Source organism: Camelina sativa, chromosome 16 (assembly GCF_030686135.1).
Source record: "Camelina sativa cultivar CO46 ecotype springtype chromosome 16, ASM3068613v1".
NCBI classification, from domain to species: domain Eukaryota; kingdom Viridiplantae; phylum Streptophyta; class Magnoliopsida; order Brassicales; family Brassicaceae; genus Camelina; species Camelina sativa.
The window spans coordinates 18,311,221-18,329,591 of NC_141895.1; the positions used below are offsets into that span (position 1 = coordinate 18,311,221).

General features: G+C 36.2%; 4 protein-coding genes, 1 long non-coding RNA gene and 1 pseudogene across 8 annotated transcripts; 3 read left to right on the plus strand and 3 right to left on the minus strand.

The window, feature by feature from the left end:
- The first annotated feature begins 2,416 nt into the window (after positions 1–2,416).
- LOC147925701 (uncharacterized) lies at positions 2,417–3,025 on the plus strand. Its single transcript, XR_015583720.1, has 2 exons — positions 2,417–2,549; positions 2,800–3,025. It is a non-coding gene; the product is annotated as an uncharacterized LOC147925701 (long non-coding RNA).
- A 610-nt stretch (positions 3,026–3,635) lies between these two features.
- On the minus strand, positions 3,636–5,105 carry LOC104750617 (E3 ubiquitin-protein ligase SINA-like 2 pseudogene; annotated as a pseudogene). The gene is made up of 2 exons (XR_015583401.1): positions 4,414–5,105; positions 3,636–3,982 (listed from the first exon to the last, which is right to left on the minus strand). The product of XR_015583401.1 is annotated as an E3 ubiquitin-protein ligase SINA-like 2 pseudogene (transcript).
- A 386-nt stretch (positions 5,106–5,491) lies between these two features.
- LOC104750618 (IAA-alanine resistance protein 1) lies at positions 5,492–8,426 on the minus strand. Of its 2 annotated transcripts, none has more exons than XR_015584710.1 (11): positions 7,749–8,402; positions 7,570–7,653; positions 7,378–7,427; positions 7,140–7,191; positions 6,925–7,047; positions 6,611–6,834; positions 6,392–6,539; positions 6,189–6,296; positions 6,005–6,106; positions 5,869–5,913; positions 5,492–5,767 (listed from the first exon to the last, which is right to left on the minus strand). XR_015584710.1 is itself a non-coding variant. In XM_010472442.3 (11 exons), the coding sequence occupies exons 1-11, from the start codon at positions 8,065–8,067 to the stop codon at positions 5,612–5,614; spliced, it is 1,407 nt and encodes a 468-aa protein (XP_010470744.2). In that variant the 5' UTR covers positions 8,068–8,426; the 3' UTR covers positions 5,492–5,611. The 2 variants fall into 2 exon arrangements, 1 of the variants encoding a protein (XP_010470744.2); XM_010472442.3 differs by having other exon boundaries at positions 6,396–6,539; positions 7,749–8,426.
- Positions 8,427–8,650: 224 nt separating this feature from the next.
- Positions 8,651–10,256, plus strand: LOC104750621 (annexin D5-like). The gene is made up of 6 exons (XM_010472444.3): positions 8,651–8,889; positions 8,981–9,126; positions 9,210–9,428; positions 9,495–9,710; positions 9,793–9,882; positions 9,951–10,256. Exons 1-6 carry the CDS (start codon positions 8,814–8,816, stop codon positions 10,152–10,154), a joined length of 951 nt encoding a protein of 316 aa, XP_010470746.1. The 5' UTR covers positions 8,651–8,813; the 3' UTR covers positions 10,155–10,256.
- LOC104750619 (uncharacterized) lies at positions 10,216–12,217 on the minus strand. 2 transcript variants are annotated; one of them, XR_015584852.1, is made up of 8 exons: positions 12,064–12,217; positions 11,819–11,945; positions 11,670–11,745; positions 11,507–11,579; positions 11,326–11,421; positions 11,198–11,248; positions 10,772–11,118; positions 10,216–10,670 (listed from the first exon to the last, which is right to left on the minus strand). XR_015584852.1 is itself a non-coding variant. In XM_010472443.3 (8 exons), exons 1-8 carry the CDS (start codon positions 12,124–12,126, stop codon positions 10,350–10,352), a joined length of 1,161 nt encoding a protein of 386 aa, XP_010470745.1. In that variant the 5' UTR covers positions 12,127–12,214; the 3' UTR covers positions 10,216–10,349. The 2 variants fall into 2 exon arrangements, 1 of the variants encoding a protein (XP_010470745.1); XM_010472443.3 differs by having other exon boundaries at positions 10,772–11,125; positions 12,064–12,214.
- A 189-nt stretch (positions 12,218–12,406) lies between these two features.
- LOC104750622 (E3 ubiquitin protein ligase RIE1) lies at positions 12,407–14,446 on the plus strand. Its single transcript, XM_010472445.3, has 5 exons — positions 12,407–13,127; positions 13,391–13,507; positions 13,615–13,747; positions 13,837–13,995; positions 14,082–14,446. Exons 1-5 carry the CDS (start codon positions 12,652–12,654, stop codon positions 14,241–14,243), a joined length of 1,047 nt encoding a protein of 348 aa, XP_010470747.1. The 5' UTR covers positions 12,407–12,651; the 3' UTR covers positions 14,244–14,446.
- Positions 14,447–18,371: the final 3,925 nt, after the last annotated feature.

Genomic DNA, 18,371 nt, shown 5'->3' on the forward strand with positions numbered 1-18,371 from the left:
AAATATAAACTTTCACACATAAATACAATACCATCATTGTTAAAAGTCAAAACCACTCATATATTATTTAGAAAAATTATGGGTCACCTCTAGGGGTGAACCTTTCTTATTCACCCCTCTTAATTAACCAATCAAAATACAACAGTATGTCATATCATATCATATTTAAAAAGTAAATCAAAATTAAAATAAAAAGATAAAATAAATTAAGGAAACAAATTATGTTGATTTTTTTATAAAGGAAATTATGTTAGTTTGAGTTTATAAAGGAGGATTAGGATTTAAATTTTATAATTAAAGAATTTATACGTAGATTTGAGTTTATAAAAGAATGGTTAGTGTTTAGATTTTACAACTAAATGAAATTATATGTCGGGTTGAGTTTACAAAAGAGTGGTTAGGATTTAGATTTTATAATAAAATGAAATTATATGTCGGTTTGGATTTACAAAAGAGTGGTTAGGGTTTAGGGTTTAGACTTTACAACTAAACAAAATTATATGTCGGTTTGGGTTTATAAAAGAATGGTTAGAGTTTAGGGTTTAGATTTTACAATTAAATAAAATTATATTTCAGTTTGAATTTATAAATGGTTAGGGTTTAAATTACTTAATTAACCAAAACTATATTTTGGTTTAGGTCTATAAAAAATGGTTACGATTAGATGTTATAATTAAAATCTCTGATATAATATTAGAATTAATAATTTTAAAATTGATTGATCTACCGAATTTGTTTTTAAATTAAGATTTGTTTCTTTAATTAAGAATGGATGAATAAGAGAGGGGTGAACTAAAGAATTGTTCCATTATTTATGTCTTGAGCTTAACAAAAAACAATATAAACCCACAAACAATGAACACAATCTAATAAAAACCTCCTGTTACCACCGTACAAGGTTTGTGTTTCATTACCCATTTCTTTAAAAAAAAAAAAACAATTTTTTTTAATAAGTTTGCGTTCATTAACCACATATTTCCCTTAACGTTTCTACAAACATTGTATTTTGTATTTTTTCCAGATTTAACAGATATTCAAAGAAATAGGATGCAAAGAAGACAAATATTAGCAAATCATTAAAAGAAATAAATGCTATTTATATTTTTTTGGCATTTTTAAAAATATCCCTCTTTCTATGTCATTTTTTAAAAATATCCCTTTATATTGTCCATTTATAAAAATACCCCTTTTTGATATACAAAATGACTAAATTCTAAATCCTAAATCCCAAATATTAAAACCCTACCCCTTTAAAACCCTACGCTAAATATAAAATAGAGAATCTAAACCAAAAAAAAATTCTAAAAATTAAAATATTCGAAAGAGGGCGAAATGAAAATATTCAAAAAATGTTAGTTTTGAAAAAGGTATCTCAAAAAGGAAATTTCTATCAAATTCTCACTATCAGTAAAACATGAGGAACTACAAATATAAAATAATACATATTAAACATTTTAAAAGTAAACCAGTGACTTTAACAAAAATTTGGAACAACTAAAATACAATTTTTATAAACTAAAGATATATCAGAATTATTGAAAAATTAATTTAATTTATCTCGGGCATCATGAGATAATTACAGAAATGGTAATATATTATGTGCAGTATAATAATTATTATTAATTAATAAGTGGAGATATATTAATTAACAAAAAATTGTAGACTATTTACCAGATATATCCAAAATAATAATATTAATCTATACTAAATAAAAGTAGGAGCTATAAGCTTCTAAGACCATCCACATATGATTTAAAACATCCAATTGGGATTTTCCATATCACTAATTAACATTTTTTAGATTTCCAAATTTTTTTATATTAAAAATTATTCTAAACAACTAATCAAGATTTGACATGTCATTCATTAACATTTTCTAAATTTCCAGAATTTTAAATTTATGGAAATAATTCATTAACATTGGCTAGAAATTTTTTAGACAGTGCTTCAGAACCAGTATAAATAAGATTAATATGTTTCCAACAACAAATGAGCAGAAAAGCTTGATTTATCAGGCGTCCAAGTTTAAAAGTTTTATTCGGTTTGATCCAGTTTTTTATTTGATCAAATTACAACTTTAAGTTTCAAAAAAAAAATATTATAATATTTTAAAAAATGAAATGTTTAAATATTATAAATATTGAAAGTTCTTAACTTTTATAAAGGTTTTAAAATATTATAAATACCTCCATAAAAAGTTTAAAATATTTTAATTATTTTAACTCTAAAAAAAATGTTACAAATAATTAAACTACATCTAAAGTTTAAAATATTTTAAATATATAATCTCTATTAAAAATTTTAAAGTTGAAAAATTAATAAATAATATCTATCAATTTTTTTAATATCTTGAAAATACCTTACTTATATCTATTTGTGCTTTATATTTTTTATGAGCTGTAAAACATGTTTTTTTTTTGTTATAACTTTACAGATGATTTGATATTCTTGCAGTAAAAAAATTATTTTTAAGTCTAAGAAAGAAGGATTGACGTCGTAAAACTTTGATTTGATGTTATTTGTGTTTAATGAAGAAGGATCGACGAAAAGTACAAATATTTTTTAACTATACATGTGTTCATATTACTTTTTCTGCAAGTATAGATTTTAGTTTGAGAAGTTTCAATATGTGTGGATCTAAAACCGAATAATATGGATGAAATTATAAATAATTGGGTGCATGTGTTGACTATGCTGGTCTTCATGAATTGCACAAATTTTATGATAAAAAATGATTTTGGTCTTGGAGTTTGAAGGGTTAACAAGTTGTGTGGTAGTCTAAAAAAAGGTTTTTCATAGGAAAAATGAGAAGAAGTTGACGAGGAAAAAGAAGAAAAAGAGTATAATGAAGAACCAGACGGTAAAAGTAATGACGACAATTACCATAAAATTTGACAATAAAAATGACAAGAAAGAATATGAAGAATAAGAAAACATTGAATAAAAAACATGAAAATATAGGTGGTAGCGATCAATTAAATATGAAAAACGAAATAAATTAATGATTATAAAATTGTTTCGTTTTCCTGGTGGTGAAAGAAATGGTTTAGGATATGTGAGGTCACCAGTTTGAACCGCCTCACCTGGACGTGGAGTTAAATTCATGATTTTTTTTTTATCAGATTTGATTTTATAATACAACTGATTTTTATAAGATAATATAAGATAAAAATTGTGTATCTAAATTTTTTTTCCTTAATACTAATTTAAATTTTTATAAGATAATATTTCATCAAAGGACATCAATCGTATATAATTTTCATCAAAATATATCAAATAAACTCACGCGTCGTGGGTTCAAAACCTAGTAATATAGAAAGAAACCCAATAAGGTTTCAAGTTAACCAAAAAATACAATAACAATGGAGGAAAAAAACACCAAAATTAAAATACAATAATTGAAATAACAAAAAAAAAGTGAAAACAAAAATCTAGCATGGGATGGCCCCTAGTTTACTATATGTTCGAATACATTTTGATTCTACGTCCTGCAATTTCTTTATATAAGTTAATTCTTGAGTTTGTAACAAACAACAGAGACCATCAAAGTTGCTCTCTGTTGACAGAAGGAAAAAAAACCTAGGACTAAACTAACCAGTCAAAAATAAAACACAGAATCTGCAGGGAGCGAGAGGAAAACAAACAGAGAATCTCGTCTTTATAAATTGAATGTGTGTGTTCTGCTTTAAGCAACTACGTTCTCACACATGATCAGAATTCATAAGCATTGTGATTCCAAACCTATTGAAACTAGGAAATCCTTCGCATATGTTATCAGCATCATCAAGCTGGTCACCTAACCAACGCAACACGAAGATATGTATATGACATGATCACTTGATCATGAAAAATGGTTTGATACAACTTTCGAGAAACGTATATGATCCAGTTAATTATCGAGCACCCTGGAAGAGACGAAATCACTTTATCCTCGTAAGACTCGAGACTCCTGGTGTCGTGTGTCCCAAATTACGAACGAGAACTGAAAACATATTAAACCATAAGAGTTAGGAGCCACTGTGTTGTAAAGCTAGGCATTAAATCACCATTAGTTAACAGTGTATTAAGAAAGATAGCAATATGATGAAATCTTGCAAAAGCAATTGTTCTTAAGATTTTGGACATCTTAATCATGGAGAATTAACCCGTCAAATTTAACAATCAATCACTAGAGAACAGACAAATTAACCCGTAATCAACCAAGTAAAATTATAAGAAAATCCATAATTTATGCAGATGAATCTAAATCCGAGATTACATAAAAAGGAAAAACATAAGAGTAGAGTTTAGAGTGCATAGTGGATAAAAAGTAGCTAACAAAAAGATGAGAATTACATATAAAGGTAGGCCATTGATATAATTAAATAACAAAACAAAGGATATATATGATAAAGAAAATATCACTCCTCTTACTCTTCTTCATCTTATTGAGAGATTCCTCTTTCATCTCCGGTTGATGCAAATTTCCATCTTCATTGAATCTGTGTCACCAACGAAATCGTAAGGGACGAACATGAAATCCTTTTCAGGAGTTTCGGAGCTAAATCTCTGAATTCTATTCATCTCGGATTGTTTAAACGTCATAGTGCGTTTGCGACCTCCCACCGGTGTCGTGTACGAGAGATGATAGGAGAATTCCCCAACTCCTGGAGAAGAAGGTGCTATACAGTTCACTGTCACGTAAAACCCTTCTTCCACCGCGAAACACTGAACCGCAACCAAGGGACCATCTGCAGATTCCTGAAGGAATAAAATCTTCTCATTAATGGACAGCCGTGCGCCAGTGAAACTGCCACACACGAATTTAGCATAGTAGTCCTCGTCGTTGTGGTTAGCAGAGAAGTGACTATAGAGATCCTTGTACACACCGCTGTAGCGACAGTATGGTGCAGGACAGCGGCACACAGCGAACCTGCATTTCCTCTCATGGACTAATTCTTCGCCATAAGTGAACTTCTCTGTGCAACCAAAGTTGACGTATGGGCATGGAACAATGACTGCTTCAACTTCTCCACCATCCATGGCTACTTGGTCTGATATTTTTTATTTTATTTAAATGCCTTCTTAAACAGATGTGTTTGGTGTTAAGAATTGGATCACTGAGTTTTACACTTTTATTAGAGTGGAAAATTTGGTTTAGATGATAATTTGGACTAGTTGGTAATGAAGTTAGAGCCGCCTGAACGTTTCGGATAATTTGGTTTAATTCTGAATTTCGGATAATCTGAGGTTTAAACACATGTGTTTGTTTGGTGTTAAGAGTTGGATCACTGAGTTTTATTAGAGTAGAACATTTGGTTTAGTCAATAATTTGGACTAGTTGGTAAGGAAGTTAGAGCCGCCTGAACGGATAATTTGGTTTAGTTCTATTCTATTAAATAAAATAATTGAATGGTTTTTTTAAAAAATCATCACATTAATGATCACACCAATAACCATAATTGAAAAAAATCGTTACCCCCGTTTTGAAACGTTCTCATACAACATTTGGTTTTTAAATGCTCATGTCTAATTTCAATTCAAAAGTTGAGTATTTTTCCTGTAGTTCAAAACAACAATACCCGAGCTTTGGGACTTCTACATATGTTAGAAGAAGACAACTGTTATGAGATCATTCTATAAGAGAGATGCAAAGAGCAACACTCATGCCAAGAATCAAAGATATCAAATGGCACGCGCTGTTTTTAAGTGTCGATTTCCCAGAGTTGTTCATCTCCGCAAGAACACCAGCAACAGCTATGTATATGAATCCTCCTGCTGTGAATCCCTGCAAAGATTTCAATTCACCAACCAAATATATATTCATTAACATTTTAGATGTGTTATGTTAGTTACACTATCAAAGCGATGCAATATCATATTTACTACCTCAATCAACGATGACTGTCCTGGTTCATTTCCCCATACCAAAACCTATGGACCGTGACAAAAAACATCACCAGAGTTCGTTCAGTTAGAATATTCTAGAATTCTGTTAAGCTGTGTGAAGATATAAAAGACTTGCCAATGCAGTTCCTGCAAGTGCGGAGAGTGCAGAGAGAAAGTTGAAGAAGAGTGCTTTCGTTACAGTGAAGCCTGACCTTACTAGAATCCCAAAATCACCTATCTGCAAGGGGAATCTTTTTAAGGAATCATACTTGTTGCTATGCATATTTTCAAGTTTGTTTAGGAAATATAGAGTAGGCGACCTCTTGGGGTAGCTCGTGGGCGAGTAAGAACATAGTTCTGGACCATCCACCAACTGATCCATAGATGAGAAATGCGCTTCCTAATGCCATTCCATCAGTAAAATTGTGCTGCACAACAAAATGAGCCAAAAATAATTCTCATCTTTGAACAATCTTTCATTAGCCTTGTCGAAGCTTTCAATGAATGAAAAAGGAGCACGTACTTACAACACCATCAGAGAACAAGTTGAGGTAACCAAAGACTAGGCTTGAATGCGTCTCCTCCTCTTCTGGGTTGTCTAGTTTTCCATCAGAAGTCATTTCTGCTCCTGAATCTGATTTATCAGCAGCGTCACTAGCAGAAGTCTTTCTCTGCAATGAAACATACAAGTCATAATATGGCGGTTTCCCAAATAGCCCGTAAATGAAGTATGCTAACTCACCTTACGGAGAGATCCATCTGTAGAGCTGCTAGAGGCTTTCTCTGATGAATTTACAATAGCATCAGAGGAAGATTGTTGGTCCACATTTTTATGATCAGCTTCATCCTTAAGTTTCTTACTGCCTGCATGGTGGTGGTGATGGTGGCCCCAGGTATTGGAACCAGATGAGTTTTCTTCAACATACCGCACCAACTTCTCCACAAGAAGGAAGACCACAATCCCAGCTGGACAATCAAGACGAGATTTTGAAAGTTTCACTTTAGTCAAACTATATTGTTCAATGTACACAAGAGGAAGTGTGTTCTGATACTTACCGAGTACAGACAATCCAACAGACAAATCTTGTATAGAATGCGAGTGTGAAGGCGAATCCGAATGAGAATGATCATGATGGGCATGGTTCTCATGGTGATCATTAGAGTGAGAGTGAACACCACCTGCCAAACGAAATGAGAAGGCTTTTAATGTCAATTCATGGAACAACGCAGATACTAAAATGAGAATCAGATAAATGTGTCCATTAATATACCAAAAGCATGGGGCAATTGGTGAAGGAAAGCATCCCCCAACATAGCTCCTGCCTGGTATACAAAATAGATTGAATCAATAAAAGACTATTTGAAGTAACAACAGATCATACAGACACATTTCCAAAAGTTATGATGTATAGAGATTGCTAAATCAAGTATTTTGACAAATTCTCAGAACCACTCCACCACCACCAAAGAAAACCTAATGTAGTAAAAAAAAAAAAAAAAATGACTTACCCCAAACAGAGCCAACGCATCAACAAACCATTTTGATGGCTTCCCTTGAACTGTAAATTGAAACAGAACAAGTTACAACTTACAACAAAAGACTTGAAACAGTCAATCTCAAGAGAGAGACAGAGACTTTTTCTCCAGGACAATTAAAAAGCAAGTCTTTTTGGTTCATAGAGATACAAAAGAATTGCTTACCAAACATAACTGGAAGCAAAACAAGACAGATGAGTGAGGCCAAGCTAACTAAAAGAGAGCATCCCAATGCATTGAGCCACAAAGCTGCAAATAAAAAAACAAGAACAATAAGTCGAGAGATTCATAAGTCCTCCCACTAATTTGTAAAACCCAATGTAGCTCAAAGGAACCAAATTTACCAAACCCAGTAAGACTAGAGCTTGATTCGTGAACGTGATCGTGATCATGAAGACACGGCTCAAACCCACACAACCTCATATCCTCCTCTTCAGCAAGCTCCTCCGGCAACTTCATCTCAAACTTCGCCGTCGTCTTCTTCACATGATGATGATCGTGGTCATGGTCATGGTCATGAGAATGACTACACCCACCACCGTGATGATGAACGTGAACGTCACGCGCCGGCGTAGACTGAGAGAATCCGGTTTCTACGCACAGATCCAGAAACAGGACCAAAAACATAATCGGAACCAAGACGTTTCTCAGCGAGAACGACATCAGAGCTAAGAAGAGCGACGGTTACTGCAAGTGGCTTCAATGGTGATGAAGCAGACGATGCAGAAGAAGAGAATGATAATTCCGATTATGATTCCGAATGTGACAACTTCCATTTTTTTGTAATAATTAACAAAAATCGTATCTTTTTATAATTTGTAAATTTGGCCCTCTGTTTCGAAAATTAACTAGAAAACCCTATTTTACTGGGAACTTCAGTTAAAGAGACTGGGACTCATCCACTCACGGATGAACCTTCCGGACCACATGAAAGGTTTCTATACCATGTTCATTATGGAAGATGTCAAGTTAGAAGTTCAAGATCCAATCTTGGTTTTGTGAAAATGAATTTGTTTTACAACTATTAAATGATTTTTTTAGAATACTGTATATATGTATAATATACTATTAGATTTATTTGTAACTTCCGCAGGCTTTCGAAAAATCAAACAAAATGTGACAAAAATGTATATATGATATATTGTAATGTGAAACATAGAGAGATTAGACTTGTTATCTGTTAAATTTTATTCATCAAAGCATCTATCGTCACACGAAGGAAACAGAGGATTCAGTTCCTACAATCAAGGTCTAATGTCCATTTCCCAAAACACAATCGCCACAAAACACACCCCACACCAACGAAACAAAAAGAAAAAAAAACCAAAAACAAAATCAAGAAGAAAGAAGAAAGGTATAGAGAGTTTGTATGATATCTTCTTTTGAATCTTTAGAGAAGGAAAGAAACAATGGCAACAATGAAAATACCAATGACGGTACCTTCTCCTCGTGTCGATGTTGATCAGCTCTTTAAGGCCTTTAAAGGTATGTCTTCGCTTCGATCGCTTCTTATGTAAGTTTTATAACAACTGGTTTTGTTACGTTTTCAATTTATATCTTTTGTGCAACTCTTCAGGAAGAGGTTGTGATACTTCGGTGATCATCAACATCTTAGCTCATCGCAATGCAACACAAAGAGCTCTCATCGAACAAGAATACGAAACCAAATTCTCAGATGACCTTCGAAAACGTCTCCATTCCGAGCTTCATGGTCATCTCAAGGTACGTAAATCTAAGCCTTACAAAGAAATGTTTATTCATGCATGATTTTAACACAACAATTTTTTTCTTTTTTTTTCTTTTAGAAAGCCGTTCTTCTGTGGATGCCTGAAGCAGTGGAGCGAGACGCTTCAATACTGAAACGTTCCTTGAGAGGAGCCGTGACTGATCACAAAGCGGTTGCTGAGATTATATGTACACGATCTGGTTCTCAGCTTCGTCAGATCAAACAGGTTTACAACAACACTTTCGGTGTGAAACTTGAAGAGGACATCGAATCCGAAGCTTCTGGCAATCACAAAAGAGTATGTCACCTCTATTTGATTCAAATGACAATAGAGATTGACATAAACATATGTAATATGTAACAGGTTTTGCTCGCATATTTGAACACTACACGTTATGAAGGACCAGAGATTGATAATGCGAGTGTGGAGAACGACGCTAGGACTCTCAAGAGTGCGGTTGCAAGGAAGCATAAATCTGATGACCAGACGTTGATTCAGATATTCACAGACCGAAGCAGGACTCATCTGGTCGCTGTTAGATCTACTTACCGTTCCATGTTCGGCAAAGAACTTGGAAAGGTATGATCAAGAAATCAGAAACTTGACTCCAAAGAGTTTTCCAAAAAATCTTGAACTTCTCTTTTTTGTTCAATCTTGATAGGCCATAAGAGATGAGACCCGCGGGAACTTTGAGCATGTCCTTCTGACAATCCTACAATGTGCTGAAAACTCTTGTTTCTATTTCGCAAAGGTAAACTTAACTTTGATGTTTTTCTTATATCACAAAGTTAACAAACTAAAAAAATCTGAAAAGCGCAGGCGCTGAGAAAGTCGATGAAAGGATTGGGAACAGATGACACGGCGTTGATAAGAGTGATAGTGACAAGAGCAGAGGTGGATATGCAGTTCATCATCTCAGAATACCGAAAGAGATACAAGAAGACTTTACACAACGCTGTTCATTCTGATACAACTGGTCATTACAGAACTTTTCTCCTCTCTCTTTTAGGCCCTAACGTTTGATCTCTTTATATATCTATATCCACTCCAACATTTCACTTTTGATTCTCTGTATCTTACAACATTTCTTGCAACAATCTTGAAAGGATATTAAAATTATGTTTATATATGTCTAAACAAATAAGGGAGCAATTCAAACTGGCAAAAGAGAGAAACTGAGAAGCTACTTAAAATTCATCATCAACACATAAATAATATCTAATCAAATTCGACTTTGTGTATAGTTTGATAAGTTTTCCATTGAGGCAAGCATAATAACAGCACCTGGAGTAACTTAGATGTATATTCTTCCCAAGAGGTAACAGCAAGAGATATACCTGTTAAGTCGAGTGATTCCTTCAGATCCTCATTAGAGCATGAATATCCAAAAGTTGTGGTCACAAGGTTCTCATCTGGCAGGAAAACTGATTTCAGAGCATTGACAGTTTCCAACTGAGGCTGGGACATAGCTTCTACCGTGTCATTTTCGACATTAAAAGTTTTGAGTTCAGAAGCTTTCCAATTGTAGAACTGAACAACCTATTATCCAGTAAATGGAAACAAAAAGAGCCAGTTTAATGATTGAAACTGAGGTCCAGTTAAACTAATCACTCAAAGCCTTAAGGTCTAAGAGAAAGTACCTGAAGAGCATGAAGAACGTTGGCAAATTTTCGGGTGAGTAACTCTCCTCCTTTAGCTATTTGTAGTGTTCCCATGAGTTGTTCTGAGGCATCCGTAGAATGATCTTCACCTTGTAAGCTATGTAAACCAAAACCAAGAAGGTGCAACCTCGCAAAGCAGATATTGAAACCAATGTTTTGATTCGAAGCATCTTGATGAGGACAGAACCAGTACATGTTAGTGGATGCAGGCAAAGGGAGGCAAAATTCATGTAATGTGCATTGAGAAAGACGGGTGAGAAGCTTAGAATCTTCGTCATGGGATGAGTCCCGGCTAAACCAAAGTGCAAGAGTCAATCTTTCTCCATCTGTTACCTGTTAAGTTTCCATTAGTAACTTACTTAGGGGCATACAAACAAACTAAGAGGCTATATAAATGAGGCGAACCTCATCAACCGAATGAATATTCCGGTCATCAGCTGTGTACAAGATAACATCCTGGTCAAGACACAGACTCATTATTCTTCAATCTGAGTAGTAACTGTTGATTCAACTGAAAAAAGAACAATACTTACTCCAGCAGAGGGAGCAACAGTTGCTGGTTCGCCACTCTGAAAATGAAAAAGCCCGCCTTTGAAGTCTTTCCCGTAACTATTCAAGTAACAAACTGCCTTCAAACCAACTAAAAACCAAAGTCATATAACCACATAAACCTCATATCAACAATAACGTCTATAGAAATACTGAACTACGAACCGCGAAATCCCTTTGTTTCAGATATGGTCTGTTATCATCACTATGCCAACCAATACTCGCTCCTCTGCACCAACTGATTCAAATACCAAAGAAAACAAAAATAAATTATTTCTTTGTTCCTGGCTTGTTCTGTGGGGGAGAGAGAGAAAAAAAGCTGACTAACCTGATCAAACCAGTGAATTCAATAAAAAGCTCAAACTCACAACCAAATGTTTCCTCTATCTTCTCTTTCAACCTTTCTGTTACTCAAAAAACACAACAAAAGATCATCACTTAAAAGCTAAAAACAGAGAAGAAAGATAGGCGGCTGACCTCGAATGGAGACGAAAGGGATGATGAGGTGAGGAGAATCGGTGGCAATGAGGTGAGAAAGAGTAGTGGAGAAGACATTTGGTCTGTACCCAATTGTACTGCAACTCTTGTGTATGAACTCAAGCTCCTGCTTTTTTTTTTTTTTTTTTTTATTAACGGCAAAGTGTAACCAAACCACATGATTAGCCCAAATCTTAAAGACACAAAACTTTAAGCAAAAAAAAAAAAAGAGAGAGAGGGACAACCTTGCACTCTGCCGGCGACAAGAAATTGTGTAGAATCAGCCTGGGATGCTCTCCTTCCGACATCTCTTTCCTCTCTCTATTCGAATTGGTTTGTTTAGGGTTTTCTAATTTCACACTTGTTGGGAATTGACCACGGATTTAGGATTTCTCACTAATTATCCAAAATTACAATTATAAACTTTTAAAATTTTTCAGTTATTTTTTAAATTAAAATACTTAAAATATAGATTTTGTTATTTTAAATTTCATTCAATAATTATCGAAATTAAACCAAATTATCCGAAATGTTCAGACGTCTACCAACTAGTCCAATTTAATGACTAACCAAATGTTCTACTCTAATTCCAAACACCAACACATCTGTTCAAACAGGCAATTAAATTTTAAAAAAATCAGCACATTAATGATCACATCGATAACACCAAGACCAAGTACTAGTAGTACTTATTACTTAACTCTGTCTTGTCTATTTTGACTTTTCTTTTTATTTTGAGAACTCTCTAATCTAATACTGGTAGGTACCAGAGAAACACAAACCCTAGATTTTAACCTCACTTTTCTTTCAACGGAGGAATCATCAAATCAACGATGTCTTCCTCACCTCACTCACCCACCGGTTCCGGCTCATCCACACCGCTTCTCCGTTCACGGCAATCTTCATCACCTCGGCGTCAGCCTGTAATCGCGGTTCTGTTAGGCCGAGCTTCAGGGAGACGAGGAGGAGCTTCGATGGTTGTTAGAGAGACCGCTGCTCAGGAGCTTGAGGAGCGACGAGCTGATTGGGGTTACTCGAAGCCTGTTGTTGCTTTGGATATGCTTTGGAACTCTGCTTTCGTCGTTGTTGCGGCTGCGATGCTTTTGGTTTTTAAAGATGAGAAGCCGAATGTGCCGATTAGGATTTGGATCTGTGGGTATGCGATTCAGTGTCTTGTTCATGTTGTCCTTGTTTGGCTTGAGTTTAGGAAGAGGAACGCTAGAAGCCGACCTGGGGATTTGGAATCTGCTGCTCAACAAGATACGAATCAGGATAGTGAAGATGAGGATAGCGATGAGAGCATCCTGAGGTTAGTTTGGTTCTTGATTTCTTGAAGTTGTGATTGAGGGTTTTGAATGCCTTCTTGTGTTCTCTTGGTCTTAGAATCGTTACTTGCTATTAATCTCTGCATAATTCGAAAAGGGCAGATTCAAATTCTGAACTTGTATCATCAATGATGGAACTCTAGAATGTGTGTGATCAAGGAAGCTAGTAGCCTAGTCGTGGGGAGAAAGTTACTAATTAGATTTGTTAGTTCTTCAGGAAAGTTACTAATTATTTCTCTTTTTGCAGTACTAAGACTTGTGAATCAATGAACACCATTATATCATTTGTCTGGTGGATCGTTGGCTTCTACTGGCTTGTATCTGGTGGTGAGATACTTCTTGAAAATGCATCGCATTTGTACTGGTATGGGTTGATCTGGCTGAATCTTTTGTTACTGAAACTCTATTGTTTCTCTTCTTTTTTTCAAGCTGAAATGTGATGATATCGTTATGTTTATTGAATGCTTGCAGGCTAACCTTTGTTTTCCTAGCATTTGATGTGTTCTTTGCCATCTTTTGTGTTGTGCTGGCATGTCTTATTGGAATCGCACTCTGTTGCTGCCTCCCTTGTATTATTGCTCTTCTTTACGCAGTTGCTGGACAGGTATGAGCTTAAAAACAGCAACCCTTTTGAATATCAGAATTACCTTTGGAAGAAATGAAAGCAATGAACATCATTTGTGATTTGTTCAGGAGGGTGCATCAGAAGCAGATCTCAGCATCCTTCCCAAGTACAGGTTTCAGAGGATGAATAATGATGAAAAGGAAAGTGACGGTGGTGGGAAAATGATACCCGTCGAGGCAGGCAGTGAGAATTTGGGAAACGAACGTGTGCTTCTTTCCGAAGATGCTGTAAGTGGTGATTTTTTTGGTGGATGTTTGTATAAGAAATTTTGAGATGGAATTGAGATTCAGAGATTTTTTTTTTGTTTGTGTAGGATTGTTGTATATGTCTGAGTTCATATGAAGATGGAGCAGAGCTGGTCTCACTTCCTTGCCACCACCACTTTCATTCGACTTGCATCGCGAAATGGCTGAAAATGAATGCTACATGTCCACTTTGCAAGTTCAATATTCTCAAAGGTAATGAACAGGAATGAAGTAATTAAATATATATAGAGGGAAACATTTCATCTTTTTTGTTCTATGTTGTGTTCTTCTTCTTGTTGTATAGAGAGAGAGAGTAGATAAAAAGAAAAAGGAAAATGAAAATGATTTGTATCGTTTTGTAAGTCGTAACTCGTAAGACAAAAGAATTTGTTGTCATTCCCTTTATTTTTAATAAAAATATTCGTATAATGTAGATATATCTTTGAAACAAATCAAGACCCAAGATCCGAGGATCTTTGACGGTTTTGGTCCATGATTAAAAAATTGCATAGGTCTAACTGTCCAACAAAGACAAACACAAGCACCGGTTTGGTTTTGACTTTTGACGGTTGTCCGGGAGATCGGGATAGTTTTCATCGACCATTTCGATGAAACGACGTTGCGTGTCACGTTTGTAATTGGTACGCAAAATTGCATAATGTGTGTGTTTTTCTTACTAACCATGAACCAACCACACCTGCCATCTCTACAGCCACCACACAAGACACGAGAGTAGGCACCACCTCAGCTGCCAATTCTCCTTTGTCTAACACTTCTTCCATCGTATGAACTTGATTTGTATTTCCTCTGTTTTAGGATGATCTTTTGTGTTCTAAACACTTTTAGGATGATGATTGGTATGATTAGGATGATATTTTGGTAAGACTATGATAAGGATAACTTTTTGGTATGATTAGTATTTTTAATCATCATTTTCTTTTTAATTAATAGCGTTTTAAATTGGAAATTAACCAATATCAAACATGTGACTATTTTGTGATCAAACCAAATAACAAACAAAAACTCCAAACTCAAACTCTTGTAACTAGTCCCAAAACCGTCCCGCTATAGGACTACTTAATATGGTCACAAAAGAGTCCTTAAGTAAACTTCGTTGTATTTTAGTCGGAAATGTGCAACTCCAATACCAATCACTTAATCGTCGCTTATATACGACTATACTTTATAGTCGGAAGTGAGTCACAAATTAGACACTATATTGCGACCGTTTTATTTTGCAACCGTTTTTTACGACGAACATAAATGGTCGCTAAGTAGTCACAAATAAAAGGAGTCGCAAATTGCGTGTTTTCTTGTAGTATAAATATTAATTTGGAAATTTGATCCATCTATTTATAAAGTTTTCAAGTTATTTATAAGATAGTGTTATGTTAATAATCCTTTTAATATTTTGAATATATTTGGTAATATTGCTGTATTTTACACCAAAAATTTAGATGTTTTCTATTTTTCACGTAAATTTTGGTAACCCAAATTTGAAGTTCAGAATGACGAATGATACAAAATCTTGCTAATTAAGCAAAACAATATAAATGTTGTTTTTGTAGTGCATGTGCTTTAAAGTGATAAGTATACGAGATTGCTATCTTTTTCTCTATATATAGAGAAACTCTATTTTAACTCTATAATTAGAGTTAAACTATTTAATTTACAAAGTATTTCTTTTAATTTTTAACTTTTTATTTATTTATAACCAAAATAAATAAAAGAAATTTTTTAAGAACTAACTAGGTTGGTATCCGCGCTACGCCGCGAGATTATTTTTTTTATATTATTTTTGTCATATTTTTCTGTTTTATTTTTCTAGATTCATAATTTAATATATGTTATTTAGAAGCAATTCATAAGTTTTTGATAATTTCAATAGTATTTTATTATTATTATTATTATTTACATCATCAGATGATACTTGAGTTTTTTTTTATTTCATAAACTTAGTTTCTGAATAGGTTTTAAATTTTATTACCAAATAAGTTTAGTGATTACAAATCATTAGTTCTTGATTTCTTTCTCACTCACAAACTCTCTAGAACAGTAAAACATATTACTCTTTGATGTCTACATTTTAAATGTTCTTGATGGATCTCTTAGAGTTCTTTAGGTTCACCCACTTCAATCTTTTGTCTCATAAATCTGACATAATGTGACAACCCATCCAGTTGACCCCATTAGCCCACTGCTAGCTTGCCCCCATAGGCCCGAAGATGGCCCTGCAGGGCATCGATCCTAACCCCTCACTGTGGATATCCCAATCCACCAGTAGGTTATTGGTGCGCCAAGCGTTCCTCAAACCCTGGTCCCCACCCTTTAACAACCTTCCCACAAGACAAGTTGCCACCAATTGATCTGCAGATCAATCTCATAAATGCAGATGGTGCGTTAGTCAACCCAAACGACATCACCACAAACTCATAGTGTCCATACTTTGTCCTGAAAGCAGTCTTCCTCACATCTGTCTCTTCTATCGGGATCTGATGATAACCCGATGCCAGGTCTACTTTGGAGAATCAAGTAGCACCTCTCAATTGATCCAACAACTCATCGATCCTCGGAAGAGGGTACTTGTTCTTCACAGTGACCCGGTTGAGACCTCTGTAATCGATACACAAGTAGAAACTCCCATCCTTCTTGTTAACGAATAACACCGGCGCTCCCCACGGTGATACACTAGGGCGGATGAATCCCTTGCTCAACAAATCCTCTAGCTGCTTCTTCAGCTCTGCCATCTCTGCTGGAGCCATCCTGTAAGGAGCCTTGGATAACGGTGTCATCCCTGGTTCCAGTTCAATCGTAAAAGGGTCAGACTGAGAAAGTGGTAATCTTTGCAATAATTGGAACACATACTCAAACTCCTCCACAACCGGAATACCGCTAACCGTAGACTTCCCCACTGACTCTGGCATAGATATAGTAACCAAATAAACCTCACGGCCCTTCACGATCATCTTCCCAGCCTGAATGGCCGAGATCACGAGACTCCCCGAAGTCGGTCTAATCCCCTGATAAACCAACTTCCCTCCTGAACGCTCAACCTCCATTCTACCCCGATGACAATCTAGATGAACCATATGCCGATGCAACCAGTCCATCCCCAAGATAACGTCATACAACTTCACTGGGCTGATAAGCAAATCCGCAGGCCAAGACTCTCCCGCGATCTGAATATCGATACCCCTTGCTCTACCAATGACCCTCATAAACTTGCCTCTAGCAACTCTGACAACTCCTGTACGCTCTCTGGGATCTCCCACGATACCCGCACTCTCTGAGGTAATGAAGCTATGAAAAGCTCCAGAATCAAACATAACGTGGGACTTAAACCCTCCCACCAACAAGGTCTCTACACAAACCTCATGTGTTGAGAACCTAACACTTTATCACAGGACAATATAAAATCTGAACTTACTAAGAATTCACAAAGACATAGTACCAGAAATTATACCTGTGATCGCTCTGGCACTGGTTCCACCAGTCTCGACAGTCGTGTAAACCCGTGGCGCCTGCTCAATCCGTGCCACCTGCTGCCCTCCCGGCTGCACCTGCTGCAACGCTGCCACTACTACCGGCTGCAACTTGGGACAATAGGGCCTGATGTGCCCCGGCTCCCTGCAATGATAGCACACACGATCTGCTGCTGTCTGAGCACTCCTCTTGGGACAGCTAGCAACCTTGTGATCCTTGCCTCCACACCCGAAGCAAGTCAGACTACCCGGCCTCTGCGTAGCCTCCCTTCTCCTCTTGGTTCCCTGCGCAGGCTTGCCACCCTTGCTAGAACCTCCCTGATGTTGTGTCTTGCTAGGCTGGACTGCTGGGCTAGCCGCCACTGACTGTGCCCGGATAACCTCCTCAATCCCCGCTGCAGTCTCAACCAGCTCCGCACGCGTAGCGTAACTCCGCCCTCTACAATGAACCCTCAAGTCATCACGTAGGATCCTCAAAAACTTCTTGATCTGAGCCTCCTCAGACTCCATATCCCGACCCCCATACCTCAGAAGTCGTTTGAACTCCAAGTCAAGCTCCCGCACTGACCGAGTCCCTTGAGCTAGCTGAAGGAACTGTACCTCCAACCTATCTAGTGCCTCTCTAGGGAAATACTTGCGGTTGAACTCTAAGACGAAGTCAGTCCAAGTCATCTCCCTCTGCACTCTCCTGGCTGCCACAAAACTCCACCACAACTGAGCATCACCAGTCAGATGGTGGACCCTAATGTCCACCCAAAACTCCTCAGGACATCTCAAAGTATGGAAGTTGCGTACCACACTCATCCTCCACGCCTCCGCAACGGTAGGATCTGTACCTCCCGAAAACAGCTCGGTACGAATACGATCCATCTCTGT